Source organism: Hypanus sabinus, chromosome 4 (assembly GCF_030144855.1).
Source record: "Hypanus sabinus isolate sHypSab1 chromosome 4, sHypSab1.hap1, whole genome shotgun sequence".
In the NCBI taxonomy this organism is placed as follows: domain Eukaryota; kingdom Metazoa; phylum Chordata; class Chondrichthyes; order Myliobatiformes; family Dasyatidae; genus Hypanus; species Hypanus sabinus.
This window is the reverse complement of record NC_082709.1, coordinates 8,862,404-8,887,731: the sequence shown is the minus strand read 5'-3', so window position 1 is coordinate 8,887,731 and position 25,328 is coordinate 8,862,404. Positions and strand designations below refer to the sequence as shown.

General features: G+C 39.7%; 1 protein-coding gene across 2 annotated transcripts in view; it reads right to left on the bottom strand.

The window, feature by feature from the left end:
* Positions 1–21,531, bottom strand: part of osbpl11 (oxysterol binding protein-like 11) — a 133,865-nt gene extending 112,334 nt beyond the window's left edge. For both annotated transcript variants that reach the window (XM_059966357.1, XM_059966358.1), the window contains exon 1: positions 21,161–21,531. In XM_059966357.1, the coding sequence (XP_059822340.1) occupies positions 21,161–21,279 (119 nt within the window). In that variant the 5' untranslated portion in view covers positions 21,280–21,531. The remainder of the gene's footprint in view (positions 1–21,160) is intronic.
* Between the last annotated feature and the right edge of the window lie 3,797 nt (positions 21,532–25,328).

The window sequence follows — 25,328 nt, the reverse complement described above, 5'->3', positions numbered from 1 at the left end:
AAAAGACAGATTCCAGTAACAATAGATGCTAAGCAGAAAGGTCAGCAGTTATTGGGCACCACCACCATTAAACAATACAAAATATCACACTGACACAGTGGACTTCCTTTTACACAGAATATATAAAACCACTTTCTCAAAAAGGAAGTTACTTCTTCGTAACTGTGTTTGTATAGACTGCAATCTACCAGCAGTGACTACTTACTTCAAATAATGAAGTGTTCAAAGTAATTTCATTATCAAGGTACATATATGTCACCATATACGACCCTGAAGATTTATTTTCATGTGGGCATACTCAATAAATCTACAGAATAATAGTCCTAACAAAATCAAAGGCCACCTAACTTGGGCATTCAACCAGAGTGCAGAAGACAACAAACTGTGTAAATACAAAAGTAATAACAGCATGCCATCCCAACTAAGCAGCAAATATCTAGAACATGAGATGAAAAGTCTTGGAAGTGAATCCATTGGCTGTGGGAACATTTCAATGATGGGGAAGTGAAGCTGAGTAAGTTATCCCCTTTGATTCAAGAGCCTAATGGTTGAGGAGTAATAACTATTCCTGAACCTGGTGGTGTGTGCTCTGTACTTTCTTCCTGATGTTTGACTTTTCTAGATACTATCTTAAAATTTAAGTCAGTCAGAGATAACAGAAGCAAAATTAATCTCCTTCTAGTCCAATAAAGAGCATCAATCACAATTTAAAAATGTGTGAAGTCTTTACAAATCCATCCTCTCCTACCACATGACATTCTTCTGCTACCCATATGCCAACAAACATTTAGTTACAAGAATCAAACGTGTTCAACAACTTTGAAACCTGAAAAGCCCTCATAATTGGAAATACATGAGAGTGAAAATGTTAGAATCCAGAGTAACAATCTGCTGGAGAAATTCAGTGTGTTGAGCAGCATTTAGCAGTGAATGGGGAAGGAATTGTCAATAAATTACAAAAACTTACATCATGCCCCGATAGTCACTGATAATTCCTTTCCTTCTCCAGATACTGCTTGACAAGGCGAGTTTGTGCATCAGATTGTTTGAATCCTCCATTGTTATTTAAAAACAGGTATTTTAGTAAAAACTTCAACTAGTCCAATCTATATAAGTTGAAACTTTAGACAAAATAAAAAACAAAGTTGTAACACCATCCACACAGAAGAATCTCTAAAAATACAAACAACACACACAAAATGCTGGTGGAACACAGCAGGCCAGGCAGCATCTATAAGGAGAAGCACTGTCGACGTTTCAGGCCGAGACCCTTCATCAGGAGTAACTGAAAGGAGAGATACTAAGAGATTTGAAAGTAGTGGGGGGAGGGGGAATGCGAAATGATAGAAGAATGGAGGGGCTGGGATGAAGCTAAGAGCTGGAAAGGTGATTGAAAAAATACAGCCTAGACCATAAAGTGGAAGAGCATTACACATACCAACATAGTTATACTGCCCAACAACAAAAGAACAAGCAATCCATATGCACCTATAATACTATTTAATCAAGATAACCCATGGTAAAAGCAAACCTTTCCACAGGCAGTGTCCACAAACCTTTCCTTTCTCCGATTGTTGGAATACTGATATTGTATTAGAACCTCAGCTGCAACTGGAACATTCTTGAAGTCACCTTTGTCAATCTTGATAACGTACTACTGCTTCAATACTGAAGTAAAATAATTGAGTTCTATTTCTGTCCTTTGTTGTTCCAAAAAGGTTCTCAAATTGAGATTTGAAGCTTTTTCACTGGGATACATGAAGAAAAATAAATCAAAACTGTGCACAACTGAGTACAGGTTGATAGTACGCATCTCCTTTAGTCAATCCATAATATCATTTGCAAGGATCTGCTTTATATCACATGCCAATTCTCTCTAATAGATTTAACGAGCAGAAGGAATGTATAAAGGAATAATTTTCAAACTATACAGGGGAACAGGTACAAAATAAACCTGACTTATAATTTTTCAGAAACTGGCCATTAGTGAATGACATCAGCTGCTACAGTGGCTATGCAGTTTATACTTAAACCTATACTTAGTTTATACCTGACAGTTCAGAGGGTATTAATCTACTTAAGTAAGCAGTAAGTGAAAGCAATTTAACAAGAACATTGTGAAGTCAAAAATAAATTAAGGTTGCCTTGTATTCTTTTAAAAAAGTCAAGACCTTTTAAGCACTTACTGCGCTTGTTAATTTTTGATGAGGCTTTTCAGTACGTCCTTGGACAAACTGAAAGCTAACAGTTTATTTTACTTCAAATTTCCACCCAACAATACAAACTATCACACTATCAAAAAAAACAGATGGTAAGTAAAAGACACAAGCCCTGACTGCAATGGCTGGCCAGGCGTTTGGTTACTTGGGTTTTGATCTGAGACCTTGGTGGAGAAAAGGAAAGTAGAAAGGTTTCAGAAAGGGATTGCAGAACATTGAATCCTTGGCAAAACAGCTGCACGTAGAAAGTCATGAATAGCAATTTTAAAGTTAAAGCATAGCAACCCGATTTACAATGTCATCTAGAAATTAAACATTCTAGGATAGGATACAAGCAACTTCTGACATCAGAAGCCAACCAAAAACACTGTCAGCTCTGGAAGTAATAAAACATGAAGATTTCAGCAAACAGTGGAGACACACAATATTAGGGAGGTTTTTAAACAAAAAGCACTGAAAGGGATGGGCATTATTATTTTTAACACAACCTGGAAGGGAAAGTAGTGGCTCTTCTTTGTTCAACCAATGGAATATTTTTACCATTATAATCATTAGTTAAGGTTCAAGTGGGTCATGTGCATGTGAAAGGAGAATCTCCATCAACAAAAGGACATGAAGCAAGCCAGTTTGTTTTTTTTTCCCAACTGAAAACAGTAACACCTTGAAGCATATTGACCTATGAAGGGGCAGGTGTTGGCAGTCTTGAAATAAAAGTAGATAATCCCCAGGGCCAGATCAGGTGTATGCTGGAAAATTGTGGGAAACATAGACGGTGATTGCTGAGGACCTGGCAGAGAATTTCGTACCTTCACTGTCTATGGGTGAGGAACTGGAAGACTGAAGGATAAATAATGTTGAATTTATTTATGAAAGGCCGCAAGAAGTCAGAGAACTACAAGCCTTTAAAACCCTTTCATCAATGGTAAGAAGTCACTGGAAGGGACTCTGACATAGGATTTATTTGCATTTTGCAAAGGCAAGGAGTTATTACATATAGTTTCATGCGACTGAGTTTTTTTTGGAGAAGCTGGACAAGAAGATTGATTGAAGAAGCAACACACACACACACACACACACAGCTCCCCCACCCCCCCCGGAGGAACTCAGCAGGTCAGGCAGCATCAACGGAACTGAGTAGACATTTTTGGGCCAAGACCCTCTTCAGGACTGGAAGCAAGGAGGGAGATGACAGAATAAAAAGCTGGGAGGAGGGGAAAAGGAAAGATGACAGGTGAAGCTAGGTGGGTAGGAAAGATAAAGGGCTGGATAGGAAGGAATCAGATTGGAGAGGAGGGTGAACCATAGGAGAAAGGGAAGGAGGGGGGCACCAGGGAGAAAGGATAGATAGGTAAGAAGAGTCAAGAGGTCAGAATGGAGAACAGAAGGGGGGTGGGGAAGAGAGGAGAGGGAATTTTTTTTAATAAACGGGGAAAAAAATTGATATTCAAGATATCAGATTGGAGGCTACCCAGACAGACAAAATACAAGGTGCTGCTCCTCCACTCTGATGGTGGCACGTGTCAGAATAGAAATTAAAATGTTTGCCACTTAAGGAGATGGCCAACAAGATGGATGCTATATGGAGTATAACAAGGCCTTTGACATGATCCTGTATAATAAACCAGTTTAGGTTAGAATATATGGAATCCAGGGTGAGTTAACGAAATGGATATAAAATTAACTTGATGGTAAGAGGCAGATGTTGGTAGTTGAGAGTTGTTTTTCCAATCTGAGGTCAGTAACCAGTGGTGCACTGAAGAATTACGGCTGGGTCTTTTAATGTTTGTTATGGATATCAATGATTTCAAAGAGAATACACAATCAACAAATTAAAAATGACACCAAAATTGGTGGTATTGTGGACACCAGAGATGGTTGTCTGCCTAAGGTTATGACAAGGTATAGATTAATTTGAAATGTGAGCATGGAAATGGCAGATGGAAATTTATTCAGAAAAATATGGAGAGATGTATTTTGGGAAATTAAACCAGGTCAGGACAGACACAGTGCGTGATAGGGCTCTGTGGAGTATTATTAAATAGTTATATCTGGTGGGGGGGGGGGGTGCAGGAAATACATTGTTTGCCAGAACTGGCATCATGGATAGACGAAGTGATGAAGGAGTATATACTATGGATCTTCTCTCTGGACAAGGTATTGAGTACAGTATAGATTTGAGGTCTCATGTTACAGTTGTACAATTATTGGTTAGATTGCACTTGGAGCACACTATGTGAAAGATGTGATCAATCTAGAGAGGGTGCATAAAATATTCACGGAAATATTGCTGGACTGGAAGCTCTGTTATAAAAACATATTGAATAGATTTGGACTGTTTTCGCTGGAACATGAGGCTGAGGGATGATGTTATAAAGAACAAAGAACAATACAGCACGGTACAGGCCATTCGGTCCACAATGTTGTGCCAACCCTTGAACCCTGCCTCCCATATAACACTCCACCTTAAACTCCTCCATATACCTGCCCAGTAGTCTCTTAAGGTTTATAACATTATGACGCACATAGAGAGTTTACATGGTCACAATCTTTTTCACAGGTTAGGGTAGTCTAAAGATAGACACCATACACTGAAGATGTGATGGGGATAATTTAAAGGGGACCTAGGGAGCAGATTTTTCAAATAGAGGGTGGAGGCTGTTTGAAACAAAATGTTACAGGAGGTGGTAGAGACAAGATCATTTACAATTACATTTAAACAGGTACATAAATAAGGGAGGTTTAAAGGGAGAAGGACAAGTTAAACCAAACATTGTTTCTATGCAGTGTAACTCTGAATTTATGAAGAATTATTTTTAGTGAATCAAATAGTCTAATAAAAAAATTATTAGTCAACAAGCTCATTGACAAACAAAATGAACATTTACAAATCTTAAATCTTAATTCTTCAACACTGAAGAACAAATCAAAGAACATAATTAAAATATTTTCTTTTGAACTTTCTCCCTAGTTTCTGTGCTGATCAGCCATTGAAACTTTACTTATAGATTCAGACTCTATACTTCTCATTAGTGTGGTTCCACAGATCAAAGTACATTTATTGTCAAGTTATGTATACTATATGCAACCTTGAGATTTGCCTCCCTACAGGCAACCACAAAGCAAAGAAAGAAACCCAAGTTACCTGGCTCAGGTTAAGCTTGTGCCAGCATGATATCCAGTGTAAAGACCTACCGCAAACGTGCAGGAAAGTACTAATACAATAAAACGTACAGCATTATTCAGTACAAGTACATGATCTGTATATCTGGTTTAAAATAAAAGACAACACAAAACATTTATCGGCAGCAATTATGCTCATGAATTTAACAGAGGAAAAAGTACAAAGCACAAAGACTAAGGAGCTGATTATTGACTTCAGAAGGAAACCAGAGGTCCATGAGACAATCAGAAGGGGAGAGGATCAGCAACTTTAAATTCTTAGGCGTTATTACTTCAGAGGGCCTACCCTGGGCCTAGCTGCAATTACAAAGAGAGCACCTCTACTTCCTAGTTTGTGGAGATTTGGCATGACTTCTAAAACTGACAACTTCTATAGATGTGCTGTGGAGAGTATATTGACTGGCTGCATCACAGTCTGGTGTGGAAACTCCATTGCCCTGGAATGGAAAACCCTACAAAATGTAGTGGATATGGCCCAGTCCATCATGGGTTATGCCTACCCCCCCCCCCCCCAGTCATTGAGCACATCCACACAAAATGCTTAACAGGAAATTAGCATCTATCAGGGACCCCTACCACTTAGAACATGATTTATTTCATTGATGTCATCAGGAAAAAGATGCAGGAGCCTCAGGATTCACCACCAGGTTCAGGAACAGTTATTATCTCTCAACTATCAGGCTCTTGAACCAAAGAGGATAACTTCACTCACCCCATCATTGAAACGTTCCCACAACCAATGGACTCACTTTCAAGGTCTCTTCATCTTATGTTCTTCATATTTATTGCTTATTATTTTATCATTATTTTGTTCTTTTTGTATTTGCACAGTTTGTTTTCTTCTACACATTGGTTGAACACCCTAGTTGAGCAGTCCTTCATTGCTTTTGTTACGGTTATTATTCTACGGATTTGAGTATGCCCAAGAGAAAATGAATCATACATGTTGCATACAGTGACAAATATGAACTTGCATAATATTTTTAAACACATATTCTTTAACTAAAGCTGTTCAAAATACTCAATCACAAAACAGAGCAGCAAACATTTGGCTTCTCAGAATCTAGAATGTAAAACAATACAATACAGAAACAGACTCTTTGACCCAAGAAGTTGTGCAGATCTAATTAAACTAATAACACTTAAACCTTTCTGACTAGAAATGGTAAATATCCTCCATTCTCTGTATATTCAGATGCCTATCTAAAAGCCCCACGTACACCCCTATCATATCTCCCTCCACTGCTACCCCTGCCCATGCTATACAGGCACATTCTGTGTGTTTAAAAAAAGAACTGTCCTGCACATCTCTTTTGAACATTCCCCCACTCGCATTAAATGCATGCCCTCTAATATTTGGCATTTCTTACCAGAGAAAAAGATACAAACTTTGATCAAGTCATGCTTTTCCCTCCAATACTTCAGAGAAAACAAAGTTTGTCTAACTTCTTAGAGCTAAAAATCTCCAGTCTAGGCAACATCCCATTGAAGCTCTTCTACACCTTCTTGAAAGCTTCTACATCTTTCCTATACCTGGACAACTGGAACTGCACACAAAACTCTAAATGAGGCATAAAAAAGATTATAGAAGAGATACTTGGAGGCAAGCTTGGTTTTTAAAGAATTAGTCAGGAAACACTTCAAGATGCAAATTTGACAGCAGCAAAAGTTGCTGGGTAAATATCTTTAGTTGCGTAGATTTTTCTTAAAAGCGAATGAGGTAGGTTGGGTTTAAAGTTTCAGAAGATGGAGTGACCATGCCTATTTCCCATTAATGGTTGGCTGGAAAGGAATATTACATAGTTTAAAAATAAAGAAATCAATTTGTTCTCGGACATATCAAAAATGCAATAAATATTTTAAGGATATTTTACAAAATGTTGCCAACCATCAACAATATCAAAACAATAATGTAATTAGAATGGCTTCAGCTCATTCCCAACTAAGATCTTTTAATATGCAATAGTATATTTGCAGTTCTGATGAATGTGTTGTTCAAGCATCTGTCAGATTAGTTGACCATAAGTCTGTTTTCTTGTTCATTAATTTTGCTTTTCTAGATTTTCATTGCTTGCAATTTTTAATTACCTGATATAAATATTATACTGTTTGACTTCAAAGTGACTATGATGAAACATTATTAACTTCTTTATTGTAAGTGGTTTTAACATTCAAGAGAGTGGCATTTGTTCAAAAATTATGACAAATTATATTTCTCCCTACAGTCATACAGTCAGAATCTTAGAAAAGTACAGCAGAGAGAACAGGTTCTTCTGCCCATCTAGTCTATGCCAAGACCATTTAAACTGCCTTCATAACTATGTAGTTAAGAACAACTTAAACATCATCTATAAATTTGCAGATAACACCACTGTTGTTGAGGAGTAGTACAGGAGTGAGATAGATTGCCTGCTTGACTGATGTCGAAAAAAACAATCCAAATTTCATGCCAGCACATCCAAGGAATTGACTGTGGACTTCCGGAAAGGGAAGTTAGTAGAACTTGTTCACTGAGGGGTCAGCGGTGGAAAGGCTTTAAGTTCCTGGGTGTCAATATCTCAAAGGATCTGGCCTGGGCCTAACATATTGATACAAGCAGATCAGCGGCTCTACTTCATGAAGAGTTTGAGAAGATTTGGTGCATAACCAAAAACTCATGCAAAATCTATAGAGGTACATTGGAGAGCATTCTGATCACTTGCATCACAGCTTGGTATGGAGGTAGCACTGCAAAGGATCAAAAGAGACTGCACAGAGTTGTTGACTCAGGCAGCTCCATCACAAGCACAACCCTTCTCATTGAGGACATCATCAAGAGGCAGTCCTCAAGTGGTGACATCCATCAGTAAGGACCATCGCCATCCAAGACATGCCTCCTTCTTGTCAGTACCACGGGGGAAGAGGTATTGGAGCCTGAAGAACCACTCTCAATGATTCAGGAACAGCTTCTTCCCCTCTTCCTCATTCATGAGGAAAGGATCTATTTTAAGTTTCATCATTGAGTTAACATAATTCTGCAGATTTAAAAAAAATTCCTTCCAATTTTAAACCTTCCACTGATAGGTTTTGGGATGTAGACAAAGATCAGGACAAGAAAGTTTGAGTACAGGTATTTTCTGAACCTTAAGACTCCAAGTAGACATAAGGAGAATTATTTGACAAGTATACAGAATGCCAGATGCACCCCTCCCAAAAGCAAGGAAAAGAAAATCAATTGAACTAAGAGACAGAACCAACCATAAATACTTACAGGAAAAGTATGTTAATTTAATCATTTACAAACACAAATAGGTTTATATTGACACAATTTATCCAAGCTTCTTAACAAGAAATTGTCTGTTGGAAAAGAGGCTACAAATGATCGGAGATAGATGGGCGATTAGTTAGTTGGGTCATAAATATGGAGAAATACTAAGTGACAAGTATTATGTTACACAGAATGATAGTGGAGTCTTTATGAACTAATCACAGAAGATAACAAGCATTTACAAAATCAACTGAAGGCTGAATTACCAAGGCAAAAAAAATAAAAGCAAGTTTTTAAGAAAATCTTGCTGCATTAAGTTGACTTTGGTGATATCATAGCTGGAATACTCTGCAGTTTGGCCTCCTTTCACAAGGATGAATATGCTTGGTTGCCGTGGAAACAGCATTCTATTAAGATTTGCAGTATCAATACAGTACCAAAAATGAGAAGTACATTGCATGAAAAATTATTGCCACCTACATTTTGCTCCAGAGTTTCTGAATTTACCAAAACATTTTAAGAAAGAAAAGATACCATGAGATAAAGTAATATACACAAAATGCTGGAGGAACTCAGGTCAGGCAGTATCTACAGAAATGAATGTGAACAGTCAACGTTTCAAGCCAAGACTCTTCTTCAGGATTGAAAAGGAAGGGGGAAGATACCAGAATAGGAAGGTGGGGCAGGGCAGATTAGGAGGATACCTAGAAGATGAAGGTGATAGGAGAAGCCAGGTGGGTGGGAAAGGTAAAGGCCTGGAGAGGAAAGAATCTGATAGGAGAGGAGAGTGGACCATATGAGAAAGGGATGCAGGAGGGGACACGGGGAGGTAATAGGCAGATGAGAAGAGGAAAGAAGCCAGAGTGCGGAATAGAAGGGGGGGGGGATTTTTTTTTAATACGCAAAGGAGAAATAGATATTCATACCATCAGGTTGGAGGCTACCCAGACAGAATATAAGGTGTTGCTCCTCCAAGGGTAGCCTCATCTTAGCACAAGTATGGGGCCATGGACCAAAAATCGGTTCAGGAATGGGAATTTAAATGTTTTACCACCAGGAAGTTTCACTTTGGCGGGATGGTGCAGAGGTGCATACAAGTTTAGAGTTCATCTCTGAAGTGAACAGCCAACATATAATCTGACACATCACTGTGACCTCAGTCGGTGCTAAACTGGCAGATGCTAGTTTTGGTAATACTGTACATTAAAACTTGCATTTGTACTCACAAAATGCCAAGAGATGTTTTTGAATAAGTGAGTTCCTTCTATATTGACCAACATTAACATCTGAACCCATATAATCAAAACAAAGCAATTTCTCAATTTATATTTGTTTTCAGGACCATGTATCAGGCAAAGTAACTTCTGCATAGCTTATATAAAGTTTTGGTTAGAAATGATTTTCCAACATCTTTTGGAAATGCAGATTCTTTCATCATTAATATTTGCATTTGAAGGAAAATAGAAAACATCACATGGGCTGAAATATGAATAATTGTTTTTATATAAATGGAATATACCAGGTCACTACACCCAACACTGGGACATTCACATTCAGGCTCTTTTGTAAGGGAGACAGCTTTGATCAGCAAAAATCTAGAACTCCGCTTACAATACAAAGCAGGTTAAGAAAAGAGCAATTGTAAACTAATCTTTGCCATCGGATGAAAGAGAAAAATAGGGCTTTACACAGAACATATTGTACCATCAATATTCCTAGCCTCGCAAATTTACAGGTAATGTAAATATTTACTTTGCAGATATGACCTTCTGGCCAATGTACAATCATCGCAGAGCAAGGTAGAAGATCTAACAGCAAGATTGCTTTATCAGAGGGAAACAAGAGACTACTGTATAGTTTGTTCCACAGAGACATGGCTCACTCTCCTGATGCAATGCTTGCACCTGAGGGCTTTTTGATCCACCAAATGGACTGGATGGCAACATCAGGTAAGCGAAAGGCAATAGTGAAGTCTGGTTTATAATAAACTCATCGTGGTGCACAAACTTAACTGTCTTGTCTCATTCCTGCTCCCCAATCTGGAACACCTGGCAGTGAAGTGCTGACCATTCGACCTACCAAGATAGATCACCACCACCATCCTAACAGCAGTCTATACCTCATCTCTGACAAGGAGACAGACCTCAGTAAGTCTGGCTTGAAGAAAAATCTGCCTAGCTAATATCAACACATCATTGGCATCACAAGAGGACTCAATACACTTAATCACTGCTCCACCACCATCAAGAATGCTTACTGCTCCATCACTCAAGTGCCCTTCGGTAAATTCAACCACCAGGCTCTGCTTCTTCTGCCTGCATACATAGACACTGAAGAGCTTGGCACTAATATAGAGTATTTTAAAATATTTCAGTAATATTGTAAATATATTGTTTGATTAAGCATTCACTTTTTTGTTTACATAATTCATTGTTGGTATGTATAATAAATACATGAACGGTATGCAATATACCGGCACTTCATAGGTGTGTGCCTCACTAAAAGAAAAGCTAAGCGTGCACATTCTCTTGGGTTCCCAAGTTTTTCTTTGTGATTAGTTTCTGGAGATACAAAATATAACAGTAGCTACGAGTTAGTTTTAAAACGAACCCGAGATGAATACCTATCTATTGAAGGGCAGTGAGACGGTCGAGTTATTAAAAAAAAGGTAGAAAATGGACGAAAATCACGGATTCATAAACAGTGAGCACTGGGTGATATATTAATAAATAGTTAATAAATAAAGCAGAAATGACTGCCTACATTAGAAAGAAAGACACGTTCAATTGCACAACCGATAACTGGCTTATGTATTCTGAACAAATTGAAAAGTATTTTGCAGCAAATGAAATAGCCAATGAAAACACAGTGCCATTTTGCTAAGTGCAACTTGCTCCAACTAAACTAGCAAAAATGCATTTTGATGATTTTGTGAAACTAATACAGGACATTTAGAACAGAAACTCTTAATGAACGCAGAATGTTTTAGGTTTGATAAGCGGAATCAAAAAGAAGGGTAGTCCATTTCAGCTTATGTGTCTGAATTGAAGAAATTGTCTCAGTATTGCCAGTTCAGTAACGGGTTTAATCATGCACTGAGAGATTGTTTAGTTTGTGGAATCTTGCAAGAAAGCATTCAAAACAGCTCATGTTTAAAACAATTGAGATTGCTGTATGCATGGAAAGGGCAGAAAGACGCAATTGAGTAGAAGTCAGGAATGAAAGTGAGCATGAATAACATGGCAACATCTAAACATAAGCCTGCCAGGCGAAACAAATTGTGTTACTGTTGTGATAAAGGCTCATGCACACCAGACCAATGTATGTTTAAAGTCAAAACTTGCAGAAAATGTAACAAAATAGGACACATACAAAGAGCATGTCAGGCAGGCAAAAATAAATTGGCTGCACAGGGAAGAGAAAAAGATAAAAAGTCAAGTTACAGTTTCAAAAAGAGCACTAATCTGCATGCTATTGATGAAAAATCTGATAATGATAAAAGTGACACAGGTCTGGACAGCCTTGAGTTCTACAATGCAAAATCTAACAAGAGACAAGCAATATGGCTTACACCAGAAGTGAACGACAAAGTAATTAAATGGAATTGGTCACTGACTCAGCTGTTTCAGTCATTCTACAAAATGAGTTTGAATGGCAAGTCAAAGGTACTGAATGGCAAGTCAAAGGTACTGAAATGAAGCCTGAAGAGGAAGAATTCCAATGACAGGGTGACACAACTGTGGCTATCAAGGGAAGTCCAAGCCAACAGAAAAATAGAATTAGAAGGAAATTAGAGGATTGGGAATTTTTTAAAAAAACAACAGAAGCAACTAAAAAAAAGGGCAGAAAAGATGAACTATGAAGGTAAGCTAGCCAATAATATCAAGAATGATACCAAAAGTGAGTAAAAGAGAGGCAAGAATAGATATTGATCCAGTGGAAAATGACACTGGCTAGTAATGGGGTACAAGGAAATGGTAGACAAACAGATTAAGAATTTTCTATCAGACTTCATTGTGGAAGAGACTGGTAGTATGCCAGGAGCTGGAGAGTGTCAGGGGGCAGAAGCAAGTGCAGTTGCTATTACTAATGAGATGGTGCTTGGGAAACAAAGATCTGAAGGTAGATAAGTCACCTGGACCCGATAGACTACATCCCAGGTTACTACTAAAGGTAGCTGAAGAGATTGTGGAGACATTACAAATGATCTTTCAAGAATCAATAGATTCTGGCATGGTTCCAGAGGAATGGAAAATTGCAAATGTCACTCCACTCTTCAAGAAGGGAGGGAGGCAGTAGGAAGGAAACTATAGGTCAGATAGTTTCTGAAGACGTTGGAGTCAACTGTAAAGGATGTGGTTTCAGGGTACTTAGAGGTACATGACAAAGTAGGCCAAAGTTAGCATAGTTTCCTCAAGAGAAAATCTTGCCTGACAGATGTTAGAATTCTTTGAAGAAATAATAAGCAGTATAAACAAAGGAGAATCAGTGGATGTTGTGTACTTAGATTTTCAGAAGGCCTTTGCTACACTTGAAGATACTAAACAAAAGCCCATAGAAATACAGGAAAAAAATACTAGCATGAATAGAGCATTGGCTGATTGGCAGGAGATATAGTGGGAATAAAGGGATCCTAGTCCAATTGTCTGCATTTTTTAAATGATGTATGTCAATGATTTCAGTGTTGAAAGTGATGGCTTTACAGCCAGGTTTGTGGAGATTACAAATATGAGCGCAAGGGCAGGTAGTGTTGAGGAAGCAGAGAGGCTGGAGAAGGACTTAGATTAGGAGAGTGGGCAAAGAGGTGGCAGATGGAATACAGTGTCAGTAAGTGTATGGTCATGCGCCTTGGTAGAAGGAATAAAAGAATAAACTCTTTTTTAAATGGGAAAAAAATTCTAAAATCTGAGGTGCAAAGGAATTTGGAAGCCCTTGTGCAGGATTCCCTAAAGATTAATTTGCAGGTTGAATTGGTGGTGAGAAAGGAGAATACATTGCTAGCATTCATTTCAAGAGGATGAGAACATAAAAGCAAGATGTAATGCTGAGGCTGTACAAGACACTAGTGAGGCCTCACTTGGTACTGTGAGCAGTTCTGGGCTCCTTATTTACGAAAGGATGTGCTGACATTGGAAAGGGTTCAGAGGAGGCTCACAAGAATGGTTCCAGGAATGAAAGAAACGACTGAAGGTGCTGGCTTGTATTTACTGGAATTTAAAACAATGAGTGGAGATCTCATTGAAACCTAGCAGATGTTGAATGGCCTAGATACAGTGACTGTGAAGAGAATTACTCCATTGGTGGGTGAATGTCGATTTAGAAAAGGGGCTGGTGAATCTGTGGAATTCGTTGCCACAGGTGGCTGTGAAGGCCAGGTGACTAGGTGTATTTTCTGGCAGAGGTTCACAGGTTCTTGAATAGTCACCAGACACTAGAACACTACAGCACAGTACAGGCCCTTCAGCCCTCGATGATGTGCCAACCCTTATATTCCTTAAAAAAAGTACTAAACCCATACTACCCCATAACCCTCCATTTTTCTTTCATCCATGTGCCACAGCACAAAAGGTGATGGGGAGAAGACAGAAGAATGGGGTTGAGAGGGAAATTAATCAGCCATGACGAAATGACAGAGTAGATGCAACGGGCCAAATGGCTTAATTCTGCTCCAGTATCTTATGGTCTTATATTCAACTGAGAATTTATACTGGAGAAAAGAGAACTCTTGTCGGAATGACGTTTATAACACTAAAATACAGCAACCACAAGCTACATTGGGCCTGTATGTGGTAAAAACAGGAGGGCCAGCCTTGAGTGGCTGTGATTGGAGATCCAGCCACCATTTACATGCCACATCCCCTGCAAGAGTCAACTGAAGTGAATTAAGAAAGGTACAGGAAGATGCCTCAGCTATATTCAAGGATGGCATTGGTAAATTCAAACACATTGAGGGTAGAATAGTACTAAAACAGAAAATATCATACCCAAGCTTTGCAAATCCTTAAAATGCTCATGATAAAGTAGGCAGTAAGCCAGATTGCATGGAGGCTGAAGGAATTCTTTCCAAGGTTGAGTGAAGCCCATGGGCAACACCAGTGGTCCCAGTCATCAAGAAGAATGGGTCTTTCAGGATCTGTGATGATTTGAAGGTCACCATCAACCCAGTACTGAAAGTAGATCAATATCCTCTGCCCAGGATAGGGGTTATCTTCACAAACCTTTCTGGAGGAAAACACTTCAGCAAAGTGGACTTAGCTGAAGCCTATCTACAGATGGAGACTGAAGAAGAGTCCAAAGTGTTGCTCAGTATAAACATTCTCACTCTTATTATTGCTATAATAAGCTTATTTTTGGAGTAGCATCTCCACTCCGGTGGAAAAGGAACATTTCTAAAATCCCTTGGATACCCCAAGGCTAAAGGATGAGTCACAGTTGCTTTCTTTTTTTTGGATTTATCTATTGCTATAACAGGTTCCTGCCAAACCTGGCTAATGTGCTTCACCCCTTGAATTCATTACAAAAGATCAGGAAGAAATGGAAATGGACAAAGCAGTACGAGGTAGCTTTCCAAAAGACAAAGGAAATGGTGACATCAGACACTGTAGCCACACATTATGATCCACATATCCAGTGAAGCTTGCCTGTGATGCCTGTCCTTATTGGTAATAGTGCAGTCATGTCACATGCTATAAGTGATGGAAGTGAACACACCACCATAGCCTTCGCATCACAGTCCTTTACCACTAGAGAAAAATTATGCACAGATTGACAGAGAGGCCTTGAGTCTGGTTTGGTGTCTCAAACATTTCAACCAGTTCCCATATGGGAGAGAGTATACCTTTATTACTGATCATCAACCACTGCTGTCCATTTTCAATTCACAGAGAGTGTCCACTAACAGCAGCCGCACAAACACAGAGACGGGCTCTGCTTCTTGGAGGACACAAGTACAAAATTTAATTTAAAACAACAACTAATTATGCAAATACTGACAGATTGTTCCATTTACCCTAGGAAAAGGAAATTCCTGAAAAATTTACAAAAGAGGACACTCCTCTTAGCATATGCGAATTGAAACTGAATGTCTCAATTTAAAATTTACTGTGCTGTGGAATTGGAGTTTATAACTAAGCAGGGAGGAGTGTTGTGTATTTCAGTAATACTGAAAATATACTTGATTAAGCATTCTTTGTTTACATACTGTAATTCATTACGGGTTATATAAAGAAGTACCTAATGGCATGCTTCAGTAAGCCACCCCGTCATATGTGCACGCCCCCACTAAAAGCAAAGCCAGCTGTACACATTCTCTCAGGCTCTAGTATTTTTCTTTTGATTAGTTTCTAGAATTTCAAAACATAACAGGGATGACAAAGAGCTGGACAGGCGAGGCAGAAGAGCAAATTCAGGATTGCTTCGTCCACTGGACTACCTTCAAGGATTTGTCAATGAAGCTAAATGAATATGTCATAGTTGCCACTGACCATAACAATGAATGACAGAATTACCTACCACCACAACAAGTCAACAGCAGATGCAGTTTCACTATCTCTTCACTCAGCTTTGGACAATTTGATCAACATGAACTCGTACATCATGCGTGTACCCACAAAAACACTCCTAATCTTCCCTAACCAGAAGGCCTAGATGAACCAAGAGATTTATAATCTGCTGAAGGCTAGATCTGTGGATTTCAGGGCTAGTGACCCAACGTGATATAAGAAATCCAGGTATAATCTCTGGAAGGATATTGCAAGCTCAGAGGATTTTGGACTAAAGGGGAATTACGAATGGACACTCAACTACTAAGCTTCCACAATTAAAGCAAGATCAGTTAGCACAAGTATCAATTACTGTCAGATGAGCTCAATAGGGAGAACTATGACTGACCCACACAAGTCCCCATAAATCTGGATGACCCTATGACTTGCGACTGAGACTGATATCTAAGCATCTTTCAAGGAGCTGAATTCACGAAAAGCATCCGGCTGAATACTAAAGATCTGTGTGGACCAGCTGTCTGGAACATTCAATGACATATGCAAACTCTCACTCCTTGGGTTTGAGGTTTCAAAAAGGCATCTGTTTTACTGATGCCAAAGAGCCTGGTGACCTGCCTCAAATGACTACTGTCCAATTCTGCTTACATCAACCTGAATGAAGAGCTTAGAGGTTGGTTTTAGTACAAATCAACTCCTGCCTCCATTGTGACTGGATGCAATTCAATTTGCCTGCCACCACAACAGAACATCAGCAGATTCGACTTCACTGGCTCACTGTGCTGTGGACCACATGAACAACAGAAGTTCATACATAAAGCTGTTCACTCACTACAGCTCAGTGTTCAATACAATTTTTGAAAACCAAAGTAAACTTTATTCAAATAGAAGAATAAGATTTAGAAGAATAAACTGCATTCCTTTTTTAATTCTTACATTTGTGGACAAGGCATCAAGTAATGTTCAATTACATTTCTTAAAACTAATAGCACTGTTACCAGTCATGTGACTACCCCCCCCCCCCCCCCCCGCAGGGTGGTACTTCTACAATAAATGAGGGGCTTCCTCAACCAACCAAGCCCCTCCCTGTCCAGTAATGGAAGAACTATCGAGACCTTGCATAGCTGCACCAAACTTCAGTCCGTCCCTCAGCACGTACACTGGCGGCCAGACATCTTGATGTGCTGGCAAAACAAAGGGCATCTTTCAACCAGTTGATCTTTCAGTAGCACTTGACGTCCATCTCTCTGTGAACAGCATGCAGATCAGAGAGTCATCTATCATGCAGTTGATCAGGATGAACATTGTCATAGGTTTTTGTATCTTCTTTCACAAGCTCTTCACAAACCCACAGTCTGCAAAGAGATGAGAGACCGACCCGTCCCTACAACAGACCCTTCAGGGTCAGCGAATCATCTAGCTTCAAGACCTGTGTGTTTTCCACCTCCCTCTGCAAATGGATACTCAACTTCATCAATTAGTGAGGAAACAACATCTCCTCCTTGCTAACCATCAACACAGGTAAACCCCAAGGCTGCACGCTTTGCCCACTGCTTTACTCCTGATACAGGCGTGACTGTGTTTCTAAGCAAAGCTTCGATGCTACATGCAAATTCATCAATGTTGTTGGACTAATCACTGGTGGTGACAAGTCAGCTGACAGGAATGAGATAGGATTGGGCTGAGTGGGGCCACAACTGCCTCTCATTCAATAGTAAAACTATATAAGTGACTGTTGACTGCAGGAAAGGGGAGAGAAAATATGCAACAGTGCTGGAGAGGGCAAGCAGTTTTAAACATCTGGGCTCTACCATACCAGATAGCCTATCCTGAGCCTAGTATATAGAAGGAAGGCTCACCAGCACCTTACTTGTTTAGATGGTTAAGGAGGTTCACAGTTTGCCAAACAACCTTCTACAGATTATCAGGTGCTGTGTCATATCACATGGACAATCGTAATCTTTCCATGACCATGATTGTTCTTGGAAAATTTTTCTACAGAACTGGTTTGCCATTCCCTTCTTCTGGGCAGTGTCTTTACAAGACTGGTGACACAAGTTATTATTAATACAGAGGTTGTCTGCCTGGCGTCAGTGGTCACATAACCAGGTCTTGTGATATACACCAAATATTCATACAACCATCCACCACCTGCTCCCATGGCTCCATGTGACCTTTGGCTAATGGAGGGTTGGAGCATCTTATACCCCCCTTGGTAGAGATGCATCTTCAATCCGCCACTCATTCTCTACTGGTATACTGTCGACTGGTTTCATCATGGTCTGGTACAGCAATTTATACGCAACAGGAATGAAAGCATTTGCAGAGAGAAGTGGACTTTGCCATATACATCACATTCCTCACGACCATCAAGAGTATCTGCATGAGTCACTGCCAAGGCAATATCTATGATCACAGATCCCAACCATATGGACCATGTCATCTTCTTGCAACTAACATTAGGTGGGACTACAGAAACCTGAAGGTTCAAGAATGGCTACTTCTGTTCAGCAATTCAATTTTTGAACCAAACTGCAAACTTTCATCACTATCTCAGTATAGCAATACTATGATCATTTTGGAATGTATTGACTTTGTTTTATGCATGTCCTTTCTTGTATAATTATATTTAATTTATGGTTTTTTCCTTGAGAATGCTATGCCTCTAATGCTACACTAAGAGTCTGTGATACTACTGCTGGTTTTTTTATTGTACAATAAACATGACTTTGACTTCCCCTGGATACCTATTAACATCAGTATTCTGATGTCACACTCAGTCAAATAATGCAACCTATTTCCAATGTAACTCAATTCTCAGCCTGAATTCATCATTTTGACCAATGTTTGAAACAAATCTATAAGGAGGTCTGCAGCTGAGTGGTCCTGACCAAACCCAAGGTAAACATAGGTGAGCCGTTGTTGGAGTGTCAGTGCTGCTGGGCAGACCATTCAATGACTATTTTGATGACAGCTGAGAGCAGACAGATCAACTGGCAATCAGTGGGACTAGATTTGTCCTTTTTTTCTCTCTAAAGGATACATATCCACGCAATTGTCACATCAGATTTCTTCTACTGGAACACAGTTTTGAAATAGTTAATAAAAAATTAAAATGCAAGCTTTGACCTTTGACAGCTTCACCATTCACAGATAGTGCCTATCTGTGCCTATCAAAACATTTCATAGTCACAGCTATTTCTAAAGTGTGGATATTCAGAACTACACCAGGATGTTATCTCAACTATTGTTCTCGAATACCATCAGAAAGGTACAGGAGGATTCACACCACCAGGTTCAGGAACAGTAATTACCCTTCAACTATCAGGTTCTTAAACCAGCAGGGATAACTTCACTCAACAACCAATGGACTCACTCTCAGAGATTCTTCATCCCATGGTCTCAATACTTAGTACTTTACTTATTATTATTAATACTTTTTTTCTTTGGTGTACACACTTTTTTCGTCTTTTGCACATTGGTTATTTGTCCACCCTGTTGAGTGCAGATGTTCACTGATTCTATTATTGTTCTTGGATTTATTGAGTATGGCTGCAAGAAAACAAATCTCAGGATTCTATATAGTGACAAATGTGTACTTTGGGAATAAATTTACTATCACATGAAGCAAACAGAATTGGCTAAAGAGTGGCTGTTGCCACAGTAAGGATTTCTGAAGGATAACAAGATGGATTATTCACTTGATATATTTGAACACAGTGCCAATCACTTCAGACATGTCTTTAACATTGACATGCAAAGCCCTGCCTTTGTTGAGAATGGATATCTTCTTAGTGCCTAAAACCATTCTGTCTTTAACCATCCACCACCATTTGTCACAAGATGCAACAAATCTCCAGGTGCTTGGATTTTCGTCTGGCAATGCTCATTTAACATGCAGGCAGCTCCCTGTTGCAGCTAGAGTAGGTTGAAATCACCTGCCATTCCTAGCATGTCCTTCTTCAATCCCTGTTGAGGTATTTGTTTGCAATCCTGCATATTTTCATTTTGAATAAACACTTCTGTGAGATAAAATTGAAAAAAATGTTCTGTGTTAGACCAATGATCCATCCGATTTAGAAATACAAGTTCAAATCTCACCTTGGGAATGAAGAATTAAAAATGAAGCAATCTGAATCATACTCAATAAATAGAAAAGTGGAAAAGTAGAGAGCAGAAACAGGCCCTTCAGCCCATCTATGGAACATAGAATAAAAGTACAGTATTGTTAATGTTGCTCAAGTAACTAAATTTATTGCAAAAACCTATAAAAACCCAAATAAAACCCAGCTGTTTTAAATGTCGATTAGAAAAGGAAATATTCTGCTTTTAACTAGCCTTAGCAAAAAAAAATAATTTCTTGGCTAAAAAAACTCATTATATAGTTATCCTGTGATTTACTACTTCCAGCATATTGCTTCAACAAAACCTTTAGCACAAACAGTATCTTGGTTCTGTACAAATAAAACTCCTAATTGGTACCAATTAAACCAAACATATAAGTAAAATAAAAACAAAAAATGCTTGATACACTCAGTAGGTCAGACATCTGCAAATGGAAAACAGGGCTGACTCTTCCTGTTTGATTCTACTGTAAAAATTTTGTACCAAGTGAAAAGAATTATTGTTAGTTTAGAAGATCAATTATCAATCAAAACATCAAATAGTGATCAAACTGCTATTTCTAATTGTGCTAATACTCTATCCTTCAATGCCTTAAATGTTGCAATAAAGCTCAAAATACTATCCAGACAGAACTCGCATTTGATAACCAACCGAAACACAGGACCAGAAAGTGACAGAATTATAACCAGCAATAATATAGCTCCAAGTATTCTTGCCAGTCAGCGCAAGTTTCTGTCATTGAAGCAACAACGATCTTCGAATAATACAATACACGCAATGGACGTCTCACGTCCTCGTTTTATCTTTGTTTTATGGAGGGTCGCTTCTCTCATTTCTCCTCACACCCGTGGCATTGACGGGCCCACCCTTTGCCAGCCATCAGGACATACCTATATTGCCATCCCCTTCCTCTTCCCACCGGTTTATGGACAGGCGCTTCAGCTTTCACATCGGGTTCAGGCACTTTCATGGAGGCTGAAGCTGCGACCGTCACGTCCCCTCCTTGCATCGTTAAGCGCCTGAAACTCCTCGGCAACGGCGGCTACTTGTCACTGGGGTCTGGGGCTGACGGCGAGATGAGGAGGCCAGCAATGATCCAGGCAACCAGCTGTCCGGACAGCTCCACAACTGGCCCTCAGGCAAACACGAGGGGAGACACACACTCCCCACCCCACATTGTGGGGGCCGGCAAGTTGACCCGGAACTTGTCAAGGACACCCGCTTTTCCCCCAGGCAGCGGTCCCAACAACAACTTCGCAATTGCCGGGTCACGTGGAGAGCATCGCTTCCGGGTCGGAAGCGGGGCAATATCGGTTGCTAGCGATTGCCACCATATTTGTGCGGGGTACCTGCCTCGCCGCCCTCTGCAGGAGGATTTACCCCGAGGACATCTGTGGTTATCGTTCCTATTGATGAATGCCGATTCTTCGTTGTTGTAGCTACTTAATGCCTTTGTTTCGTTTCTTCCAATCTACTATCTCCTCTTTCAGCTCAATTTTAAGCTGGTGATGGGTCAGCTGGCTACTGCTGGATCCTAACTTTAAAGGCGTTCCTGAAAAAACTTCCATAGAGTCAGAATCAGGTTTATTATGTGACATGGAACTTGTTTTGTGGCAACAGGGCAGTACAAGGATATAAAATCACTGTAAGTTACAAAATAGACTGGAGAAAATTAATAATGAGGTAGTGTTTGTGGAGCATTCAGAAATCTGATGACCAAGTGGAAGACACTACTCCTGAATAGTTGAATGTGGGTCTTCAGGCTCCTGTACCACCTCCTTGATAATAGTAGTGAAAAGAGGGCATGTACCAGATGGTGAGAGTTCTTAGTGATTGATACTGCCTTCTTAAGGCACAGCTTCTTGAAGTTTCAGATTCAGTTTATTGTCATTTAGAAACCACAAATGCAATGCAGTTAAAAATGAGACAACGTTCTTCCAGAATGATATCACAAAAACACATGACAAAACAGACTACACCAGAAAATCCACATAATGTTTGACAATCCCCAATCCAGAATCCGGAGAGGCTGCTACGTATTAATATCGTGCTACCTTCTTAGCGCGTACCCCAGAAAGGAGCTCCAAATCCACCAAACAAAACAAGACCAAAAATTAAAGCTACAAGACCTGCACAAAACCACATAGTTACAACAGTGCAAACAATAGCATAATTGATAAAAAAACAGACCATGGGCACAGTAAAAATAGTCCAAAGATGTTAAAGGACAATAAATTCAAAATAAATCACCACACAGTTTCCACAAGTCCCCAGGGTCCCAACAGACTCGCCATCCTACGCCAGTGGCAGAAAGGAATACCCCCTCTATGGACTTCCATGGCGCCATCCGACTCAGCTTCGCAGACACAGCACACAATGAATGCTCTGTTCAACCCAGCCTCGCAGACACAGCACACACCGAAAGCGACCTGACCGCAGCGGACTCCGAGTCCGTCAAACCTCCGAGCCGACGACCATCCCCTCCGGCACAGCTTCTCCGAGTACCATCCTCTGCTGAGCGTATTAAGATGGCCCCGCCAACGACCATCGGCAACGCAACGCCGAGGACTGGGGGCCTGTTCTTTCCAGTAGAGTCCAGGACCTCAAGATGTCCTTGATTGTGGGGAGGGTAATGCCAGTGATGGAGCTGGCTGAGTGGATAATCATCTGGAACCTCTAGAACACCTGGGAATTGGAGACTCCATACCTGGTGGTGATGCAACTGGTCTGAATTCGCTTCACTGTGCATCTAAAGAAATTTATAAGTCTTTGATGACATACCAAGAAGCTCAAATTCCTAAAAAATACATACAAAACAAATACAAATTCAATTTTTCTACTCCAAAAGAAAGTTATACGATTTGTAAATAAGACAAGTTATGAGCCAACTAATCCACTATTTATTCAACAAAACACTTTAAAATTCAGAGATTTCATAGATTTTTAAATAATACAAATTATGTACAAAGTAAAAAATGGACAGCTACCACAAAGTATCCAAAGGTTTAAAATGAGAGAAAGTCAACATAATTTGAGAGGAACATGTATATTTCAAAAACAAAGGATAAGAACAAATGTAAAATATCATTGTATTTCAGTCAGAGGGGTGAATCTATGGAATAGTTGTAGTAAGAATTTAAAAACATGCACCACACTTAACAAGTTTAAAAAATTATTTAATGAACAAATATAAAATACATGATTTAAAATGAATGGGAGTAATGTAAATAAATGATATTTGGAATTGGATTCTGCATTAAAAGATTATGAAATTTTTTGTTTTTGATGTGATGATTGATGCCAAATATGTTGTTGTATAAGTAGGAGGGGTAGGCATAATAAGCTGTAGCTTCAGCCTACACCCTTTCAGTCTGTTTAAAAGAATATGTTTTTTGTTGTAATTTTGTCCTCTGACATCATTGTTGTAAATGATGCTTTTTGTTATGTTTGCACTGACTGAAATAAATTAATTTCATTAATTCATTCACTCAAAAAAGATCAGCTGGTAGCTCTATTGACTCCTACCAAAGACAACCACCTTCAACAGCACAGCATTCTCTTAGTATTACACTGTGTATCAACCATACCCAGTCCACCCCCCACTGGTACTACACAGTGTATCAACCATACCCAGTCCACCCCCCACTGGTACTACACAGTGTATCAACCATACCCAGTCCACCCCCCACTGGTACTACACAGTGTATCAACCATACCCAGTCCACCCCCCACTGGTACTACACAGTGTATCAGCCATACCCAGTCCACCCCCCACTGGTACTACACAGTGTATCAGCCATACCCAGTCCACCCCCCACTGGTACTACACAGTGTATCAACCATACCCAGTCCACCCCCCACTGGTACTACACAGTGTATCAGCCATACCCAGTCCACCCCCCACTGGTACTACACAGTGTATCAGCCATACCCAGTCCACCCCCCATTGGTACTACACAATGTATCAGCCATACCCAGTCCACCCCCCACTGGTACTACACAGTGTATCAGCCATACCCAGTCCACCCCCCATTGGTACTACACAATGTATCAATTTTACCCAGTTCACCCCCACTGATATTACTGAGAGAGAAATTTGATTGCTTTGCTAACATGAACAATATAGATAACAATATTATAATTTGTTTATCCAAATCTAAAGTAAAGCAAATATTTATGATTATTATTTATAGAATTGTACAAATATATACAGTAAATTATGCTTCATAGAATAATGAGGTCTCCATCAGTCAGAGTTGACCACGCATGTTGTGTCCTAGCTGTCTAGGTATGCAAAGCCTGGGATGTGGAGAACAAGCATGTAGCAAGCTCCCTCTCTCCATGCATCAGATGAACCCTAAGGTACGGCAGAGACTGATACAGTTTGGCACCAGCATCACAGGATTTGCCAGTCAGCATTTAACTCAATGTAGGACTGCCTTAGAGACTCCACTCCTGATTGTTCCCTCAGGGTTTACTCCCAAAACCTTCCCCTTGAGAGAGTACAGCCACAAAGCAGCGCAGGTTTGAGATCAGAGTTTTCCTTCTTCTAAATGAGCTGCCAACCACGGCTGATAAGCCCCATCTGTCTGAAGCGACAGATTTTAAGGAGTCAGTAACATTCTTTTGCCCCTTCTCCTGTCAGTAGAAATGGTTCTGCCAGGTTTAGTAGCTAAGCCACATGTGAAGGCCAGGAACTGGACTTAGTTGTCAGAGGCTATTTGAGACACACACCACTGGGAGCATTTAATAGGTAGTGGGAGCTTGTCCCCATTACCATCCCTAGCTATGACAACCTTAAGGAACCATTCATAGAATAGCACAAATATTATCATAGAAATATTATAGTTCAAGAAACATTAAAAAATGCTTATATATAAATTGTTGTTTCATCTGCCTCTTTGTACAGAATTAATGTAGTTAAGCATCAGTCACTTGTAAAAATTTACAAATCAATTTAGCTGCAGAGAGTTGTAAATTATTCAGCTCCATCATGGGCACTAGCCTCTGTAGTGTCCAGGACTTCTTCAAGCAGTGATGCCTCAAAAAGACAGTATC